This window comes from Dipodomys ordii, unplaced genomic scaffold (genome assembly GCF_000151885.1).
Source record: "Dipodomys ordii isolate 6190 unplaced genomic scaffold, Dord_2.0 Scaffold5, whole genome shotgun sequence".
Lineage (NCBI taxonomy): Eukaryota > Metazoa > Chordata > Mammalia > Rodentia > Heteromyidae > Dipodomys > Dipodomys ordii.
In genome coordinates, this window is record NW_012267221.1 from 21,729,203 (window position 1) to 21,744,221 (window position 15,019).

General features: G+C 38.4%; 2 protein-coding genes across 3 annotated transcripts in view; one reads left to right on the top strand and one right to left on the bottom strand.

Annotated features, from left to right (window-relative positions):
• Positions 1-3,142, bottom strand: part of Mettl8 (methyltransferase like 8) — a 99,433-nt gene extending 96,291 nt beyond the window's left edge. The window contains exon 1 of the mRNA XM_013028405.1: positions 2,952-3,142. The gene's annotated coding sequence lies outside the window, so the exon portion shown is untranslated. The remainder of the gene's footprint in view (positions 1-2,951) is intronic.
• Positions 3,143-3,394: 252 nt separating this feature from the next.
• Positions 3,395-15,019, top strand: part of Dcaf17 (DDB1 and CUL4 associated factor 17) — a 38,634-nt gene continuing 27,009 nt past the window's right edge. The window contains exons 1-5 of one of the 2 annotated variants that reach the window (XM_013030900.1): positions 3,395-3,697; positions 4,094-4,197; positions 8,768-8,858; positions 12,750-12,886; positions 14,161-14,239. In XM_013030900.1, the coding sequence (XP_012886354.1) occupies positions 3,506-3,697; positions 4,094-4,197; positions 8,768-8,858; positions 12,750-12,886; positions 14,161-14,239 (603 nt within the window). In that variant the 5' untranslated portion in view covers positions 3,395-3,505. Of the gene's footprint in view, positions 3,698-3,720; positions 3,789-4,093; positions 4,198-8,767; positions 8,859-12,749; positions 12,887-14,160; positions 14,240-15,019 lie in introns of those variants that run through there. The other variant, XM_013030908.1, reaches the window with a different exon arrangement.

A 15,019-nucleotide genomic window follows, 5' to 3' on the forward strand; every position in this document is an offset into this window, starting at 1 on the left:
CTATAGTTATACCATGCTTCTTTAAGTAAAGCATATGAACAAAAAAGCATTTCATTAACTTCTGAGTTCTTTTTTTCCCCTTGCCCTTAAAATATTATGACTAGGATGTTTAAGTATTCTGTAAACATAAAAGACAAATAATGTGGAGCTGGGAAGGTGGTTCAGTGGTAGAGTGCTTGCCTTGCATGCATGAGGCCCTCAGTTCAATTCCTCAGCACCACATAAGCAGAAAAAGCTGGAAGTGGGCTGAGGCTCAAGTGGTAGAGTGCTAGTCTACAGCTGAAGAGCTGAGGGACAGTGCCCAGGCCTAGAGTTTCAGGCCCCACGACCGACAAAAAAGAAAGAAAGAGAGAAAGAGAAAGAAAGAAAGGAAGGAAGGAAGGTAATGTGAGGGGTAATGAAGAAAGAAAGAAAGAAAGAAAGAAAGAAAGAAAGAAAGAAAGAAAGGAAGGAAGAAAGAAAGAAAGAAAAATAGATAGATAATGTGAGGGGTAATGTTTTATTCCCCAAACTAGAGAAGTTGTTTCCCAATCTGAATCTGTTCATGCCATTTTACCTTCAATATATAGAAAGCATCTATAGATAAAACTCTTCAGGATTCAAGTTTATAGAAAGTTATTTCTTCTTACAAATATGTGGTTTCCTATTGACTAAAAGAGTAAGTGAATACTAAATCTGCAAGGCTAGTGCTCTGCCACTTGAGCCACAGTGCCATTTCCGGCTTTTTTCTTTTTGCTTATGTGGTGCTGAGGAATCAAACCCAGGGCCTCATGCATGCAAGGCAAGTGCTGTACCACTGAGCCACCTTCCCAGTCCCTACAGTTTTATAAGTCATTCATTCATCAATCATACATAGGTATTAACCACATCTTAAGCACTATCCAAAAGCAGCAGAATATTATTGCTCCATTTCTGCCCAGGTTAGTTGTAAAAAGAGTAACTCTTAATATACCGCCATGACTATATGCAGAGAAACACAAAGGCACCTCTCCAATAAAGTCTAGTTTATTGCAGGGTGAGGGAAAGGGTCAAGTCCATGACAGCAGGAAAGAACATAAGATAAGGGGATAGGAGAGGAGCTATAGATAAAATCTCAAGTATAATGGCATGCTGACTTGAGAGAGCAGGCAAACATCAGAACCAGAAGAGCAAACGTCCAAAGAGATAAGGATAAAAATGTGAGCAAGGTAAAGATAATAGAATGATCTATACTCTACACCAGGGATTCTGATTTATTTTACATGAACCCTTAGGGTTTTATGTGTATCAAGACATACAAAAAAAGATTTTCTCTGGAAAAAATGTCTTATGTTCAACTGGGTCATCTAGATGACCATTTTTTCCTTGGTTATCACAACATTTCAGTTCACACATTTGTAATTAGTAGTACACTACTCATTCATGCAGAATAATGAAAAAGGAAATAGGGACTAATGTATGTAACTGATGTCAAGGTCAAATGAAGGTCAAATAAGTCATGACAGTGAATTAAACGTCTTGCAAAGATTTTAAAATAGAAAGGGACAATGCATAATCTCTTAATATTAAGGCAACTTGGATAGATCTTTCTTTAATGGAAACTGCACGTTGGAGGACAGGACAGACTTATTTTTAGGATTTTTTTAGATCCAGTAATATAATCTCACTGGTCACAATAAGTATTCATTTGAATTTTTTGGTTTTATAGTTTTGCTTTATTTTACCTACAAATGTTTTGCATAAAAGATTCAAGATAAGGTATTTTTACCTAGGTTTATATTTGAATATATTTAACATACTAAAAATATTATAAGACAAAAATGGAGGGAGGATCTGTGAATGGATTCTGGTTTATAAGATTCTGCCTGGGTGAGTGGGAATCTCTTAAAGACTGTAACACAAAAGTATAGCTTTGTGTTTCCAGAAAAATCACTCTGGAAGAAATATGTGGGGATGGAATTGGGAAGAAAAAAACAAAAACAAAGTAAAAGGGATATAGATAATATAGTCAGGATAAGTTATAAAACAGAAATTTAAGAAATAGATAAAAGAGTTAAACTAACAAAGATTTGGCTGTGTGGGTAGAGTCTAGAATAATAATTCTTTGGGTGGCTTGGTGGTGAGATAAAGACTACAGGAAGACAAGGAGCAAAGAGGAAAGAGAAGAGAGATGATGAATTCAATTCAGCAATGATTTGAATTTCATTTCATCCAAAGAAAATCCAGTTATTTTTTTCCCCGAGTTCCAGTTTTCTCAGTGACAGCTGCATCCATGAATTACCAAATTAACTATTGTAGCACTCTCTAAAAATACATAAAGCACTCCACAGTATGCTGTAAACAAGTCATACAAAAAAAAAAATCAGCAAAAGCCAGGCTCTGAAGGAAAGGCAGAAGGTTAAAAGGATTTTTTTTTTAACAACACTGAAAATGTGGCCCAGCACCTTCATCCAGTACTGCACTTTTTAAGCTGCCAATCAGATGCAGTCATTTTCCTTGAGCACCTAGAAACAAGAGGTTCCCTGCCAAGTCCTCGTGACAAACACACAGACACCTTGACAGACTCACAGCAAAGCAATGGGGACCTAAGGGTCATGGAAATGTAGTGTATTGGGAATATTGGGGATTTTGAACACATAGGCGGGGCTAGTTAACTATGATGTCTTTCACTTAAAGAAACTAGGAATTACTTCAGGCAGACTAACAAAAATGTAAGCATTTTCTATTTTATTTCCTACAAGGAAGAGATAAAGAAGACGAGGAAGGAAACGCAGCAATCCTTGCAAAACCAGCCAGCGTTCCCTCGAGCCACACTGGGGTGGGTCCCTGGGGAAAAGTCAGTTTCTAGTTTGGAGGGAAATGCAGCGTCTTCCGCGCACAGCAGCGCCGTGCTTCAACACCCCAAGGTCTCAACAGTCAACCTCGTCCCCAGCGTCCAGCGTCGGGCTGAACTGAAAAGTCGCGGGGCGTACCTTTGCAGGGTCACGCTCGACACCGCACCCCTTTGGTTACTGGGCCTCCGGGTTCCAGCCTGGGTTTACAGGCGTCGGGGTACCAGGGCGCTAAGGGAGGGGCACCAGAGGGGACGGCACACCGGGAAAACGGGCCACGAGGCGGCAGCAAAGCATCCGAAGTCTCCCAGGGCACCGCGCGCACTCCCGGAAGACGCCCTGACTCCGCCCCCCCGGCCTCGGCCACTGGCCCACGGAGCAACTTTGCTTCTCGTGCTTGAGGTGGGAAACGCGCTGTGCAATAGGAGCACCCTGCTCACTGCCTGATGGGAAATGTAGTTCTGGAAACGAAGCCCGGCAGCGCGGGAACTACATTTCCCGGTGAGCTTGAAGCTACAGCACGCCCGGAGGGTCAAGGGGAGTGGCCTCACAGCCACCAGCTGTTGAGAGTGGCTGTGACTCTTCGGGTCTTTCCCTTTTATCTGCGCTGCGGCGGTGCCACTTTGCCTTCCCTCCCGAGGCCTCCGGGTGCCGGGTGTCTGGCTCCAGCGTCCGTTTTTCCTTGAGGTTGGAAGATGGCAGCTGTAGGGCCACGTCGAAGTGAAGGGGCTCCGGGACCCCCGCGCCCGGCCTGCGTCCCCAAGGGCCCGACCCGGAAGCCCAACGTGTGCCTCCGGCTGAGTCGCCGGGCGCTCGGCTTCTTCGCGCGCGACGCGGGTGTCGGGCAGAGGACGAACCTGGGCATCCTGCGGGAGCTCGTGTGCCAGGTGACCACGCGCAGGCCACCGGGCGACTGTCGGCCGAGCAATCTGCTCCAGCAGGGAGTGTTTCTGAGCCCGGGCTCCGTCTTAGTCACCTGTGAGGGGAAGGGGGGGGGGCGGATAATACATGCAGTGCGTCTGGGATTAGTGTATAGGTGTTCCGAAGGGCTCCAGATGGTTTTAGTTTTGAGCTTTTTATGCTTTCCTGCAAACCATCGTTTTAAAGATTGGGCGTCCAAATAAACCAAGCCATGAGGACTGGACCAGGAAGAATGAAAACTAATGCTTCTAAATAATACACGTGAAATTACTTTGAAAATGCTAAGTTTTACTATTCAAATTAAAGTGAATGCACTTAAAGATTATGAGTTCATTCCTAAACCAAAATTCCTTGTCTTTCAGGAGAGTACTACATTTAAGAATGTTTGGACAACTCATTCCAAGACACCTATAGCCTATGAGAGGGGAAGAATATATTTTAACAATTATCGATGCTGTGTCAGCAGGTAATCTATAGCGACAATTTTTATGTAGAACTACATGCCCACTTAGTATTTAGTGAACTAGAGGGGGAAAAAAAAGACCAAAACGCGGAGCTAGGTGTTAGTGGCTTATGCATGTAAGGTCTATGTTAGGTTTTTTATTTTTTATTTATTTATTTTTTGGTCCGGTTATGGAGCCTGAACTCTGGGCCTGGGTGCTGTCCCTCAGCTCTTCAACTCAAGGCTAGCGCTCTACCACTTGAGCCACAGTGCCACTTCTGGCTTTTTTCTTTTTGCTTATGTGGTGCTGAGGGATTGAACCCAGGGCCTCATGCATGCAAGGCAAGCGCTCTACCACTGAGCCACCTTCCCAGCCCCCATTTTGTTTATTCTTTTAACAGCTGAGATAATTCCACTCTACTTTGGTTTTTTTGTTTTTTGTCAGTCATGGGGCCTGAACTCTGTGCCTGGGCACTGCCCCTCACTTTTCAGCTCAAGGCTAGTGCTCTACCACTTTGAGCAACAGTGCTACTTCCAGCTTTTTCTGCTTATGTGGTGCTGAGGAATCGAACACAGGACCTCATGAATGCAAGGCAAGCACTCTCCCACTAAGCCACCTTCCCAGCCCTACACTCTACTTTTTTGTTGAATTATCTCTGAAGAGAAATTCTATGTAATTTTTTTTTTGTCAATCCTGGGGCTTTGGTCTCAGGGCCTGGGCACTGTCCTTGAGCTTCTTTTGCTCAAGGCTATCACTCTACCACTTGAGCCACAGCACCACTTCCAGATTTTCCTGTTTATGTGGTGCTGAAGAATTGAACCCAGGGCTTCATGTATGCTAGGCAAGCACTCTACCACAAAGTCACATTCCTAGCCCCTATGTAATTCTTACACTTCTCTATAGTATAAGTACATTTTGCTCTCTGTCGACTACCTTGAAGATTTTGTTTTTATATATGATCACTTAATATATATTGTTTAGTGTTTTCTAGGCTTCCTTGATTCCATGAACTATGGCTTAATGTCTATTATTTTTGAAAAATTTGTCCCATTATTGTTTCAATTACTTTTGGTTTTGTTTGTGTGGTATTCTCATGTATATAGTCTTTCATCTAAAGCCAGACCTGACCCCTGCTTAGCTTCCAAGATCAGAAGAGATGAAGTATATTCAAGGATTGTGACCATATCTGCATTACACCTTTTCTAATGTTCCATTTTTCTTGGATATTGTTTTGTTATTTTCTTTCCTTTTTTATTCCCTCCCTAGTTTAGGTGTTTCTGTTGATCAGTCTTCAAGCTTGCTTATTCTTCAGCTACATCCAATCTGCTGATGAACCCATCAGAGACATTTCTTAGCAGTATTTTTGATTTTCAGCATTTGTTTTTAGTTTTGGGGGTATATTTTCTTCTTTCCACTTAATTTGCTTGTCTCTGCTTGTTATTGCCTACTTTTTCCATTAGAGTTCTCAACAGATGAATCATAGTTATTCATAGTTCCTGATCTGATCATTATAAAATGTCATATCTAAGTTTGATTCTAATATTTGCTTTTTCTCCTCAAACTCTGTTTTGCCTTTTAGTGTACCTTGTAATTATTACTATTTTTACAAAACTTCTATAATGTCTAAATTAACAAATGACAAGAATTCATGCATGGGTTCTGAATTCAGTCTGTTGTGACCTATAGAAAATTCCATCATATTGATGACGGAGAAAGAAAATGACAAATTAATGTGCTATTTTCATGCAATTTGGTTTCAGAGGTCCCCATAAATGGGTCTCAGTAACTTCCGGAAGTACCTAAATGACAATGTAAGAACTACTGAACAAAAATTTAACATTTATTAGCAAAATTGTGCATATAATGTCTTCTAAAGACATTCATTAGTGTAATTTTGTTGTGGTAGTGATGAAAATTATCTGATATTGAGTAAAAAGAATTGAGGTAAATAGGCCTTTAGATGAATTTTTATGTTTATTTAGGTTGAAGTTAATCTGTTGGTGTTTGCTGTAGCTAATGGATCTTTAGGTGAAATTTTATGTTTATTTAGGTAGAAGTTAAGCTGTTGGTGTTTGCTGTAACTAAAGATATCAGTGGTTAAAAGTTTTTTAGTGCCATTGGTTTTTTTTCTCATTGTTACTTGTTTTTGTGTAATAGTTCCTTCAAAACCATGATTCTCTGGGTCTACCTTTCTCTTTAGTTTAGGGGTAGCAATTCGCCTTGTGACTTCAGGTCTCTGATGGATCAGAGAAGAATTACAGGGTTCCAAAATTTTTAAGCCATATTAGAGATAATTTCCAAATTGGAAAAAATAGCTTTGGAAATTTAACATGATTCTAGAAGGCTATCTTTTACTTCTCTCTAAAGTAAAACCTAACACTTAAAGTTGAAGGAGCACTAACTAGCCCTTAGACCTTCTCAGCTGGTCTCTCAGGGTAAAACTTCCACGTTATGAAAAGGAATAATACAGTCAGGGGCCTAGTTTTCTCAGTCATGCTTCACGTAACATAGAGCCTCCATTTTATGAATGGGGCCTAGATAAGAAAAGGGAGCCCCACCTCTTGACTACAGTAATCCAGGACTCAGTCCCAGGAAACAAATGGCATAGGGCTGCATGAAAAGTACCCCTCCTAAGGAGATAGCCCTTTGAGTGTAAGTAGAGGGGAAAGGGAGTCCTGAGCTCTTGGCTGCAACAGTTTGGAGTTGACTTACCATCTTACAGAGCTGGAAGAGTAAAAGAAGGGAGCTTGTTCTGGTTCAAACACCACAGACTCCCACAGTTCATACAGAGCTCTTGAATAAATATGTGTCCCCAGAACCATTTCGAGAGACTAAGTGGTCATCTTTTTATTATTTTTATCAGTTTAACTAAAACTAATTTGAATTCCTTACAAACCCCTTTACATGTCATGCTTGAAGTGGAAATCTGGACATTTTTGGATATGAATATAATTGTCTTCACACCTACCAAAAATAACAACTCATGCCACTTAATTCCCAGTTCCTAACTTCCCTAAGTTGGATATACTTGCCTTAATTAAAAGAAAGTTAAATCAGGAAATGACTGATTTATGTATCAATGGTATATAATATAGTGGTTTTGTTTTCCTCAAGGCTAGCATTCTACCTCTTGAGTCACATCTTTACTTTGGGCTTTCTTTAGTGGTTAATTGGAGATAAGTGTCAGAGATAAGCATCTCATGAACTTTGCTGCCTGCACTGACTTTGAACCTTGATCCTTGTATCTCAGCCTGCTGAGTGTCTAGGATTATATGCATGAGCCACTGGGACCCAACTATAATATAGTTCTTTTAACAGACCATTCATAGGTATTTTACCCACAGTTTACAATCATATATAATGAATGATGTTACTTTGATTCTTGTGAAATTCTGTTTGATTTTAGCCTTCGAATAGAGAATATCAAAGGTGAACCAAAAGTTGTCCTGAAAATTGTTTAAGAGTAGTTACATTATAAAGTTCATCCTTTAAAAACCAAGTGAAAAGAGATAGCTGGGCACTGATGGCTTACACCTGCAATCTTAGCTACTCAGGAGACTAAGATCTGGAGAATTGCAGTCCAAAGCCAGACATGGCAAAAAAAAAACCCTGCAAGATTGTCTAAAATAACCAGCAAAAAACTGTGCTGGAGGAGTGGATCAAGTGGTAGAGTACCAACTGAGCAGACAAGCTTGAGCAAGCATGAGGCTCCAAGTTCAAACAGATAATGGAAAAAAATCTATGATCAAGTATCAGTAATAATCAGAAAAGTACTAGCTGGATATGGTAACACTGCTATAGTCCCACACTGATGCTGAGACAGGAAAAACATGCAAATACAGGAGGTTGAAACCAGCCTATACAACATAGGAAGACCTAGTCTCAAAAGTAAAAAAGTCAAAGTAAGGGCTGGGAATGTTGTAGAGTACTTGCCTAGCATGCATGAAGTGCTGGGTTTGATTTCCTCAAGTACCACATAAACAAAAAGCGGGAAGTGGTGCTGAGGCAAGTGGTAGAGCTAGCTTTGAGCATAGAGAAGCTCAAGGACAGAGTCCAGGCCCTGAGTTCAAGCTCCAGAACTAACAAAAAAAGTAAAAAGATGTTTTCCCATCAAATGTCGATAGAAGTATAAACTTATTCAGCTCCGCCTATAGGTAATTTAGGAGTAAAATTAATTTACAGATGATTTCCTGTTTTATCTACTAAAATCAGTGGACTTATATATGGATTTTCATTTTAAATATCAGAACAGAGCTACTAGCAGTAAATGTTCAGGAGAAGAGAATTCATTAAGATTAAATTTTAGGAAACTGCAGGTAGCATGTATATAAAGAAAATCTAAAAGGAAGTAAATCAATACATGAACAATTACTTTGGATAGTTTTATGGAATATTATGTTTTTCAGATTTGTTTTCTGTGTATGTGTACTTGGAATTCTGTGATTAGAAAGATTGTGTTAAGAAAAGCAAGTAAAAAAAAAAGCAAGTAAATTCTAATTTGATATTCTATGAAGTGTCTCACATTTGAAACACATCAAATCTGAGCAAATATTGCCTCTGTTATTAATCATCATTTATTTTTCTTTTTTCCAGTGTTGCAACAGAGCCAAGAAAACTTTATGAAATGCCAAAATGTCCCAAATCAGAAAAGATAGAGGATGCTCTATTATGGGAATGCCCAGTGGTGAGATTTGTCTTTAGAACATTTGTTTCTAAAGTATTTTTAGCTTAGAACTAACTGGTTGTTGTTAATTTTAAAGGATTAAGATTTAAAGATCATCACAATCCCTTAGTCTTTAGAGCATCCAAGAGAATGTATCTTTTAATTATTTCTTCATCATGAATAATTATTAACTTTAAAAATTACCATGTTATGAATCTGTTTTTAAAATTAGATATATTTGAAATCTTAAAAGCTAGATAAGATTAGAGCTGATTAAAAGTTTAACAGAATAAGCTACTTTATATCATTCTTATTATATGAGATCATTTCACTTACTATACTGAACAATTAGTTTGAGGAACAGTTACGTTACATATCCTTGAAAGTGTATTTTACGCATTTTCTCGATGAATCTTGTCAGGAAAATAAGATGGAAAAAACAAATGGGATAAACTGATCCGATCAGCACTACTCCATGTATATTTTTCATGTGGTGTTACCTGTGCCAAAGATATTGGGAGGAATTGGGCTATGGAAAAAGAAGTTTGCAACATTCTGAGTTCAGAAGGTTTAAATATATGTGTGTGTGCGTGTGTGTGTGTGTGTGTGTGTGTGTATTAATATATATAGTATAGCTTCAATTATATATCAAGTATATAATATATGCACATTTTATATATGTATATGGTGACATAATTGATATATAATATAGCACAGAGAAGCTATATATTATATATAATACAATATAATTATATATATTAAATATACATATATAAATATATATAATTATATCTATTTCTTAGACTACAGTGCTACTTGTAATGCTACAGAAGTACATGATGATTGTCAAACATTTCCCCACTTTTCATACTAGACTTCCTTTTCTGAAGAATATTTCTATGGCATCGATTCTATGAAATCCATTAAAAAAAATACTACAACAAGCCAGGCGCCTAATTCTAGCTACTCAGAAGGCTGAGATCGGGGCTGGGAAGTTGGCTCAGTGGTAGAGTGCTTGCCTCGCATGCATGAGGTCCTGGGTTCGATTCCTCAGTACCACATAAGCAGAAAAAAGCCAGAAGTGGCGCTGTGGCTCAAGTGATAGGGAGCTAGCCTTGAGCTGAAAAGCTGAGGGACAGCGCCCAGACCCAGAGTTCAGCCCATGAACAACAACAACAAAAAAAAGAGATCTAAGGATCGAGGTTCAAAACCAGCCTGAGCAGAATAATCCCCATGAGACTCTTCTCTCCAATTATGTGGAAGTGGCTCTGTGGCTCAAGTGGTAGAGTGCTAGCCTTGAGCACAAAACTCAGGGACAGGGCAGGGAAGGTGGCTCAGTGGTAGAGTGCTTACCTTACATGCATAAGGCCCTGGGTTTGATTCCTCAGTACCACATAAGCAGAAAAAGCCAGAAGTAGAGCTGTGGCTCAACTGGTAGAGTGCTAGCCTTGAGCTGAAGAGCTGAGGGACAGTGCCCAGGCCCGGAGTTCTGGCTCCATGACTGGCAAAAAAAAAAAAAAAAAATTCAGGGACAGTGCCCAGGCCCACAACAGACCAAAAAATAAACACACAAAAAAACAAAAAACTACAACAAACTAATCATGTCTTTGAATCTCATTGGTTATTCTTCAGGAAAAATAGAAATCCTAATATGTGACAAAAGTTGTATTTAAAGAATAAAGGTAATAATTCTAAATTTATTTTTCAATCTTTAATTTTTTTACCAAATATTATGGCTCATGCCAAATATTATGGCTCAGCACTGGAGGCTGAGGCAGGAGGATCATGAATTCTAACTTGTAAATCATCCGGGAAAAAAAGGCAAGTGAGGCAGTTGCCTTACACCTATAATCCCATCTACTCAGGAGACAGAGCAGGAGGTTCAAGGCCAGCCTGGGCAAAAAATAATCAAGACTACCATCTCAACAAGAAAGGTGAATGTGGTGGCATGCGCCTGTCTTCTATGCTATGAGGGAGACGTAAGTTAGCGAACCACAGTTCATGTCAGGCTGCACAGATACTACCTGAAAAGGGGCTTGGTGATGTGGCCATACTTAAGTACCTGCTTAGCAAGAGTAAAAAACTGAGTTCAAATTTCAGTACTGCCATTTTTTTTTCTGGCTGTAGTTTTTATATAAAATTATTTTGAGGTTACTGCCATGGTTCAAGTAGTAGAATTCTAGTCTTGAGCAAAATAGTTCAGGCACAGTGCTCAAGCCCTGAGTTCAAGCCCAGAACTAGCACCAAAAAAAATTGTTTAATCCATTTTCATTCTAGTTGGGGTGAGAGATGATTTCTTAATTGGGAAAGTTTTTAGTATACCAATAAAAAACAAAAATTTAGAGCAGCCCTTCACAAAGATTTCTAGTAATATAATTTGTATAACATTTAAATATTTTGTTCTCATTCATAGTGAAGCAAGGTTTTTCTCCCTTAAGAACTAAAAGTAGTGTTTTATTGTTAACATATTAACATGAAATGACTTTTAAATTAATACTCTGCTATTTGGAGATGTAAAATATAACGTTTGATTTAGGAAAATAGTGCAACCTATTATATATACTGCTTTAATTTTTTTTTACCTAGGTATAAATAATACAATTTTTGGAAAAACTTTAAAATTTCAGTGAAACATTCACTGAAATTGTCTGTAAATTGAATGTAAGGCTTTCCATAATTAGTAAGTTAACAAACAGGAGCTAAGAGTAAACAAATGTAGCAGTGGGACTCACTGAACTCACTGTTGAAAATGAACTATGTAGATAAGGATGGGAAAGAAAAATTGGGAGAGAGTAAGGAAAGGGGTGACATTGTCCAAAAAGAAATGTACTCTTTACCTGACTTAGTGTAACTAACCCTTCTGTATATCATCTTTATAATAACAACTTTCTAAAAAATTTTTTAAAAAAACACCAGGATGGGAGAGGTGCTGCTGAGCACTAGTGGGAGCCCGAGGCAGGAAGATTGTGATGTGAGACCAGCCTGGACAAAAATACAATATCCTATCCAAAGAACTAAAGCAAAAAATGGCTGGGGTATGCCGCAAGTGGTAGAGTACTTGTCCAGCAAAAGGGAGGCTCCAAGTTTAAACCCCAGTACTGCCTTTAACATTTGAAAGGAAAGACATCCCTAGGAACATACATAAAGTAATTGTGCCTTCTTTCTTTTCTATTCCTTTTCTTGCATAAACAAGTACTAAATTAATTTCAATTTCTTTGTTGTTAACTCTTACAGCTACCTTTTAATTCCATAATCCAAAGTCAAAACCTTGCTCTTCTTTTTCTTCTTATATTAGACCTCCACCTTGTGGTGGCATCTCAGTGATAGCAGTGCCCAAGCAGCTATTCTCTCCCTTTTATGGGTTATGTATTAATGGTATAGATCATTTCTCTTCTCCCTGATTCTGGATTCATCTTCTAATTTGAAGTTAGTGTAGATCACACTGAATATTGGAATAATTGGTATTTTGCCACATGGACTTCAGTCTAAAAGAAATTAAGTCCTACAATAAAAAAGGAGACAATCTACATGTTTGTTTTAGTATATGTCACTTATAATAGCTATGTTGTTATGCAGGACTTTTAAGAGCTATTGTTAATTGTTATCAGAGAAATAGCATTCTTAATACTGTTAACTGTTGGCTAACAGTTGTTGAATACTTAGAAAATAATGAGTAATTATGTTATTTCAGACACTGTATAAGAACTTTGTATGAATAAACTTATTGAATAAGTTAATGATGAAAATAATTACCCATAGTCTTTCCTTGTGTTGATTGTTTGTTTGTTTGTGCACTTAATATTTCTTTGTTTCACTTAGTTGACTATCTTTAAGTATTTAGGTATTTTTTTATATTGATCACTACAAATTGTCCATGGTGATGCAGTTTTATTTTTACATCTAATTTTTTAGGGAGAAGTACTTGCCAAGCCATCAGATTATAAGCCCTCTCTCATAGCCCTGACTGCACATAATTGGCTACTTCGTATATCAACAGCTACAGGGAAAATCCTGGAGGAAGTATACCTTGCTTCTTACTGCAAATTCAGGTATTAGCTGTGAATTTATTATTTAAATTTTTGTTGTAGAAGTTGGAAATGTATGTCCAGGAAATTTTAAGTTCCTCCTTCTTCCCCTCCTTTTCCAGTCTGGTATACAGACCTCAATTTTATAACTTACTTTTTCCTCCCTTTCTTTCCAACATTTGAAAATCTGAGGATAGAGATCTCTATAATTTGTCTTTGCATCCCTAATAAATAACTAACCTATGCATACTATTTGGCATATAAACTTCTTTTGTTGTTTTAAATTACCTGTGTTACCTTTTTCCAAAGTGTTTTCTTTGTAGGGTGCGTTTTATGGTAGATTTTCCTGGTTTAATTATTTGCCTAGCTAGGCGCCAGTGGCTCATGCCTGTAATCCTTGCTACTCAGGAGACTGAGATCAGGATCTCGGTTCAAAGCCAACCCAGGCAGGAAAGACCGTGAGACTCCTATCTCCAATAAACCACTAGAAAACCAGAAGTGGCACTGTAGCTAAGTGGTAGAGTGTTCCCCTTGAGCTGAAGAGCTGAGGGACAGCGCCCAGGCCCAGAGTTCAAGCTCCACAACTGACAAAAAATAAAAACTATTTGCCTAGTAAAACCCCAAAGTTTTGACTTTTATCTTAACTATTTTAACTATTAGTTTTATAAGTTAGATCTAAATTCTTTGAGTAAATATGTGTATGAAATTTGTGAAAGTAATACTACTTTTTCTATAATTCTCATTTTAAACTAGAAATGGTTATTTGTTTTCTTAGGTTTGAATATTCTTCCATCAAAGGCAGTTTTTATTCAAGACTATAAAGGTTAAAATTACATTTTAAATAGAGATCCATATAGAGATCTGAAGGGAATTTTGGTTTGGTTTGGGTTTTTTTTTTCTTATTATAAAGGTAATACACAGAGGGGTTACAGTTTCATAAGTCAGATAATGTTTTTGTTTTGGGGATTTTTGTTTTTGTGTGTGTGTTGGTGTGTGTGTGTGTTGGTCCTGGGGCTTGAACTTTGGCCCTGAGCTCTGTCCCTGAGCTTCTTTTGCTCAAGGCTAGCACTATACTACTTGAACCACAACTCCGCTTCTGGCTTTTGGGTAGCTAATTGAAGATGAGTCTCACAGACTTTCTTACCTGGGCTGGCTTCGAACCATGATCCTTACATCTGAGCTTCCTGAGTAGCTAGGATTACAGGCGTGAGTCACGAGAACATGACTCTATAATATTTTGATTTAAGCTTAAGTAAATTGACCCACATCATTAAGTTTGTCTTCATTTTTTTTGAAAGGTACTTGAGTTGGGATACTCCTCAAGAAGTCATTGCAGTCAAGTCAGCTCAGAACAAAAACTCAGCAGGGGCTCGACAGGTATACATTATTAAACATTCAATAAAACAAGAATTTGCTTCCTTAGAAATTTGTCTATACATTAGTAATAAAAGAATTAATGAACTGGCACCAGTGGCTCACGCCTGCAATCCTAGCTACTCAGGAGACTGAGATCTAAGGATCACTGTCCAAAGCCAGTCCTGGCAGGAAAGTCCGTAAGACTCTTGTCTCCAATTAACCACCAGAAAACTGGAAGTGGCACTGTGGCTCAAGTGGTAGAGCACTTGCCTTGTGCTAAAGAGCTGAGGGACAGTGCCCAGGCCCAGAATTCAGGCCCCACAACGGACAAAAAAAAAAAAAAAAAGAATTAATGATCTCTCTGATTTCTATAACATGCTATTAAAGTTTGAAAGTAATTTTTTTTCTGAAACATGCTATTAAAACGGGTGCTTTTCTGCCCCCCCCTCTTTCCCCACACCCAGAATCTACTAGACTTTATAAACTCTAGAAATGTATACTGTTTCTGGTTTACAAAGATGTACTTAGAAATCACTTCTTGAGTACTTTTTATAAAAGAGATACAGCTTTAGCTTTTACAAATTTTCTGCTCATATTCTAGACATGTAGAGAATAATCAAAATAATTCTTTTCTATTTCTTTCTGACCAAATGTATGTTCTAGTTCTTTCTCTTTTTTTTTTTTCTTTTTTTTTTGGGTCCAGTCGTGAGGCCTGAACTCTGGGCCTGGGCTCTGTCCCTCAGCTCTTCAGCTCAAGGCTGGCGCTCTACCACTTGAGCCACAGTGCCACTTCTGGCTTTT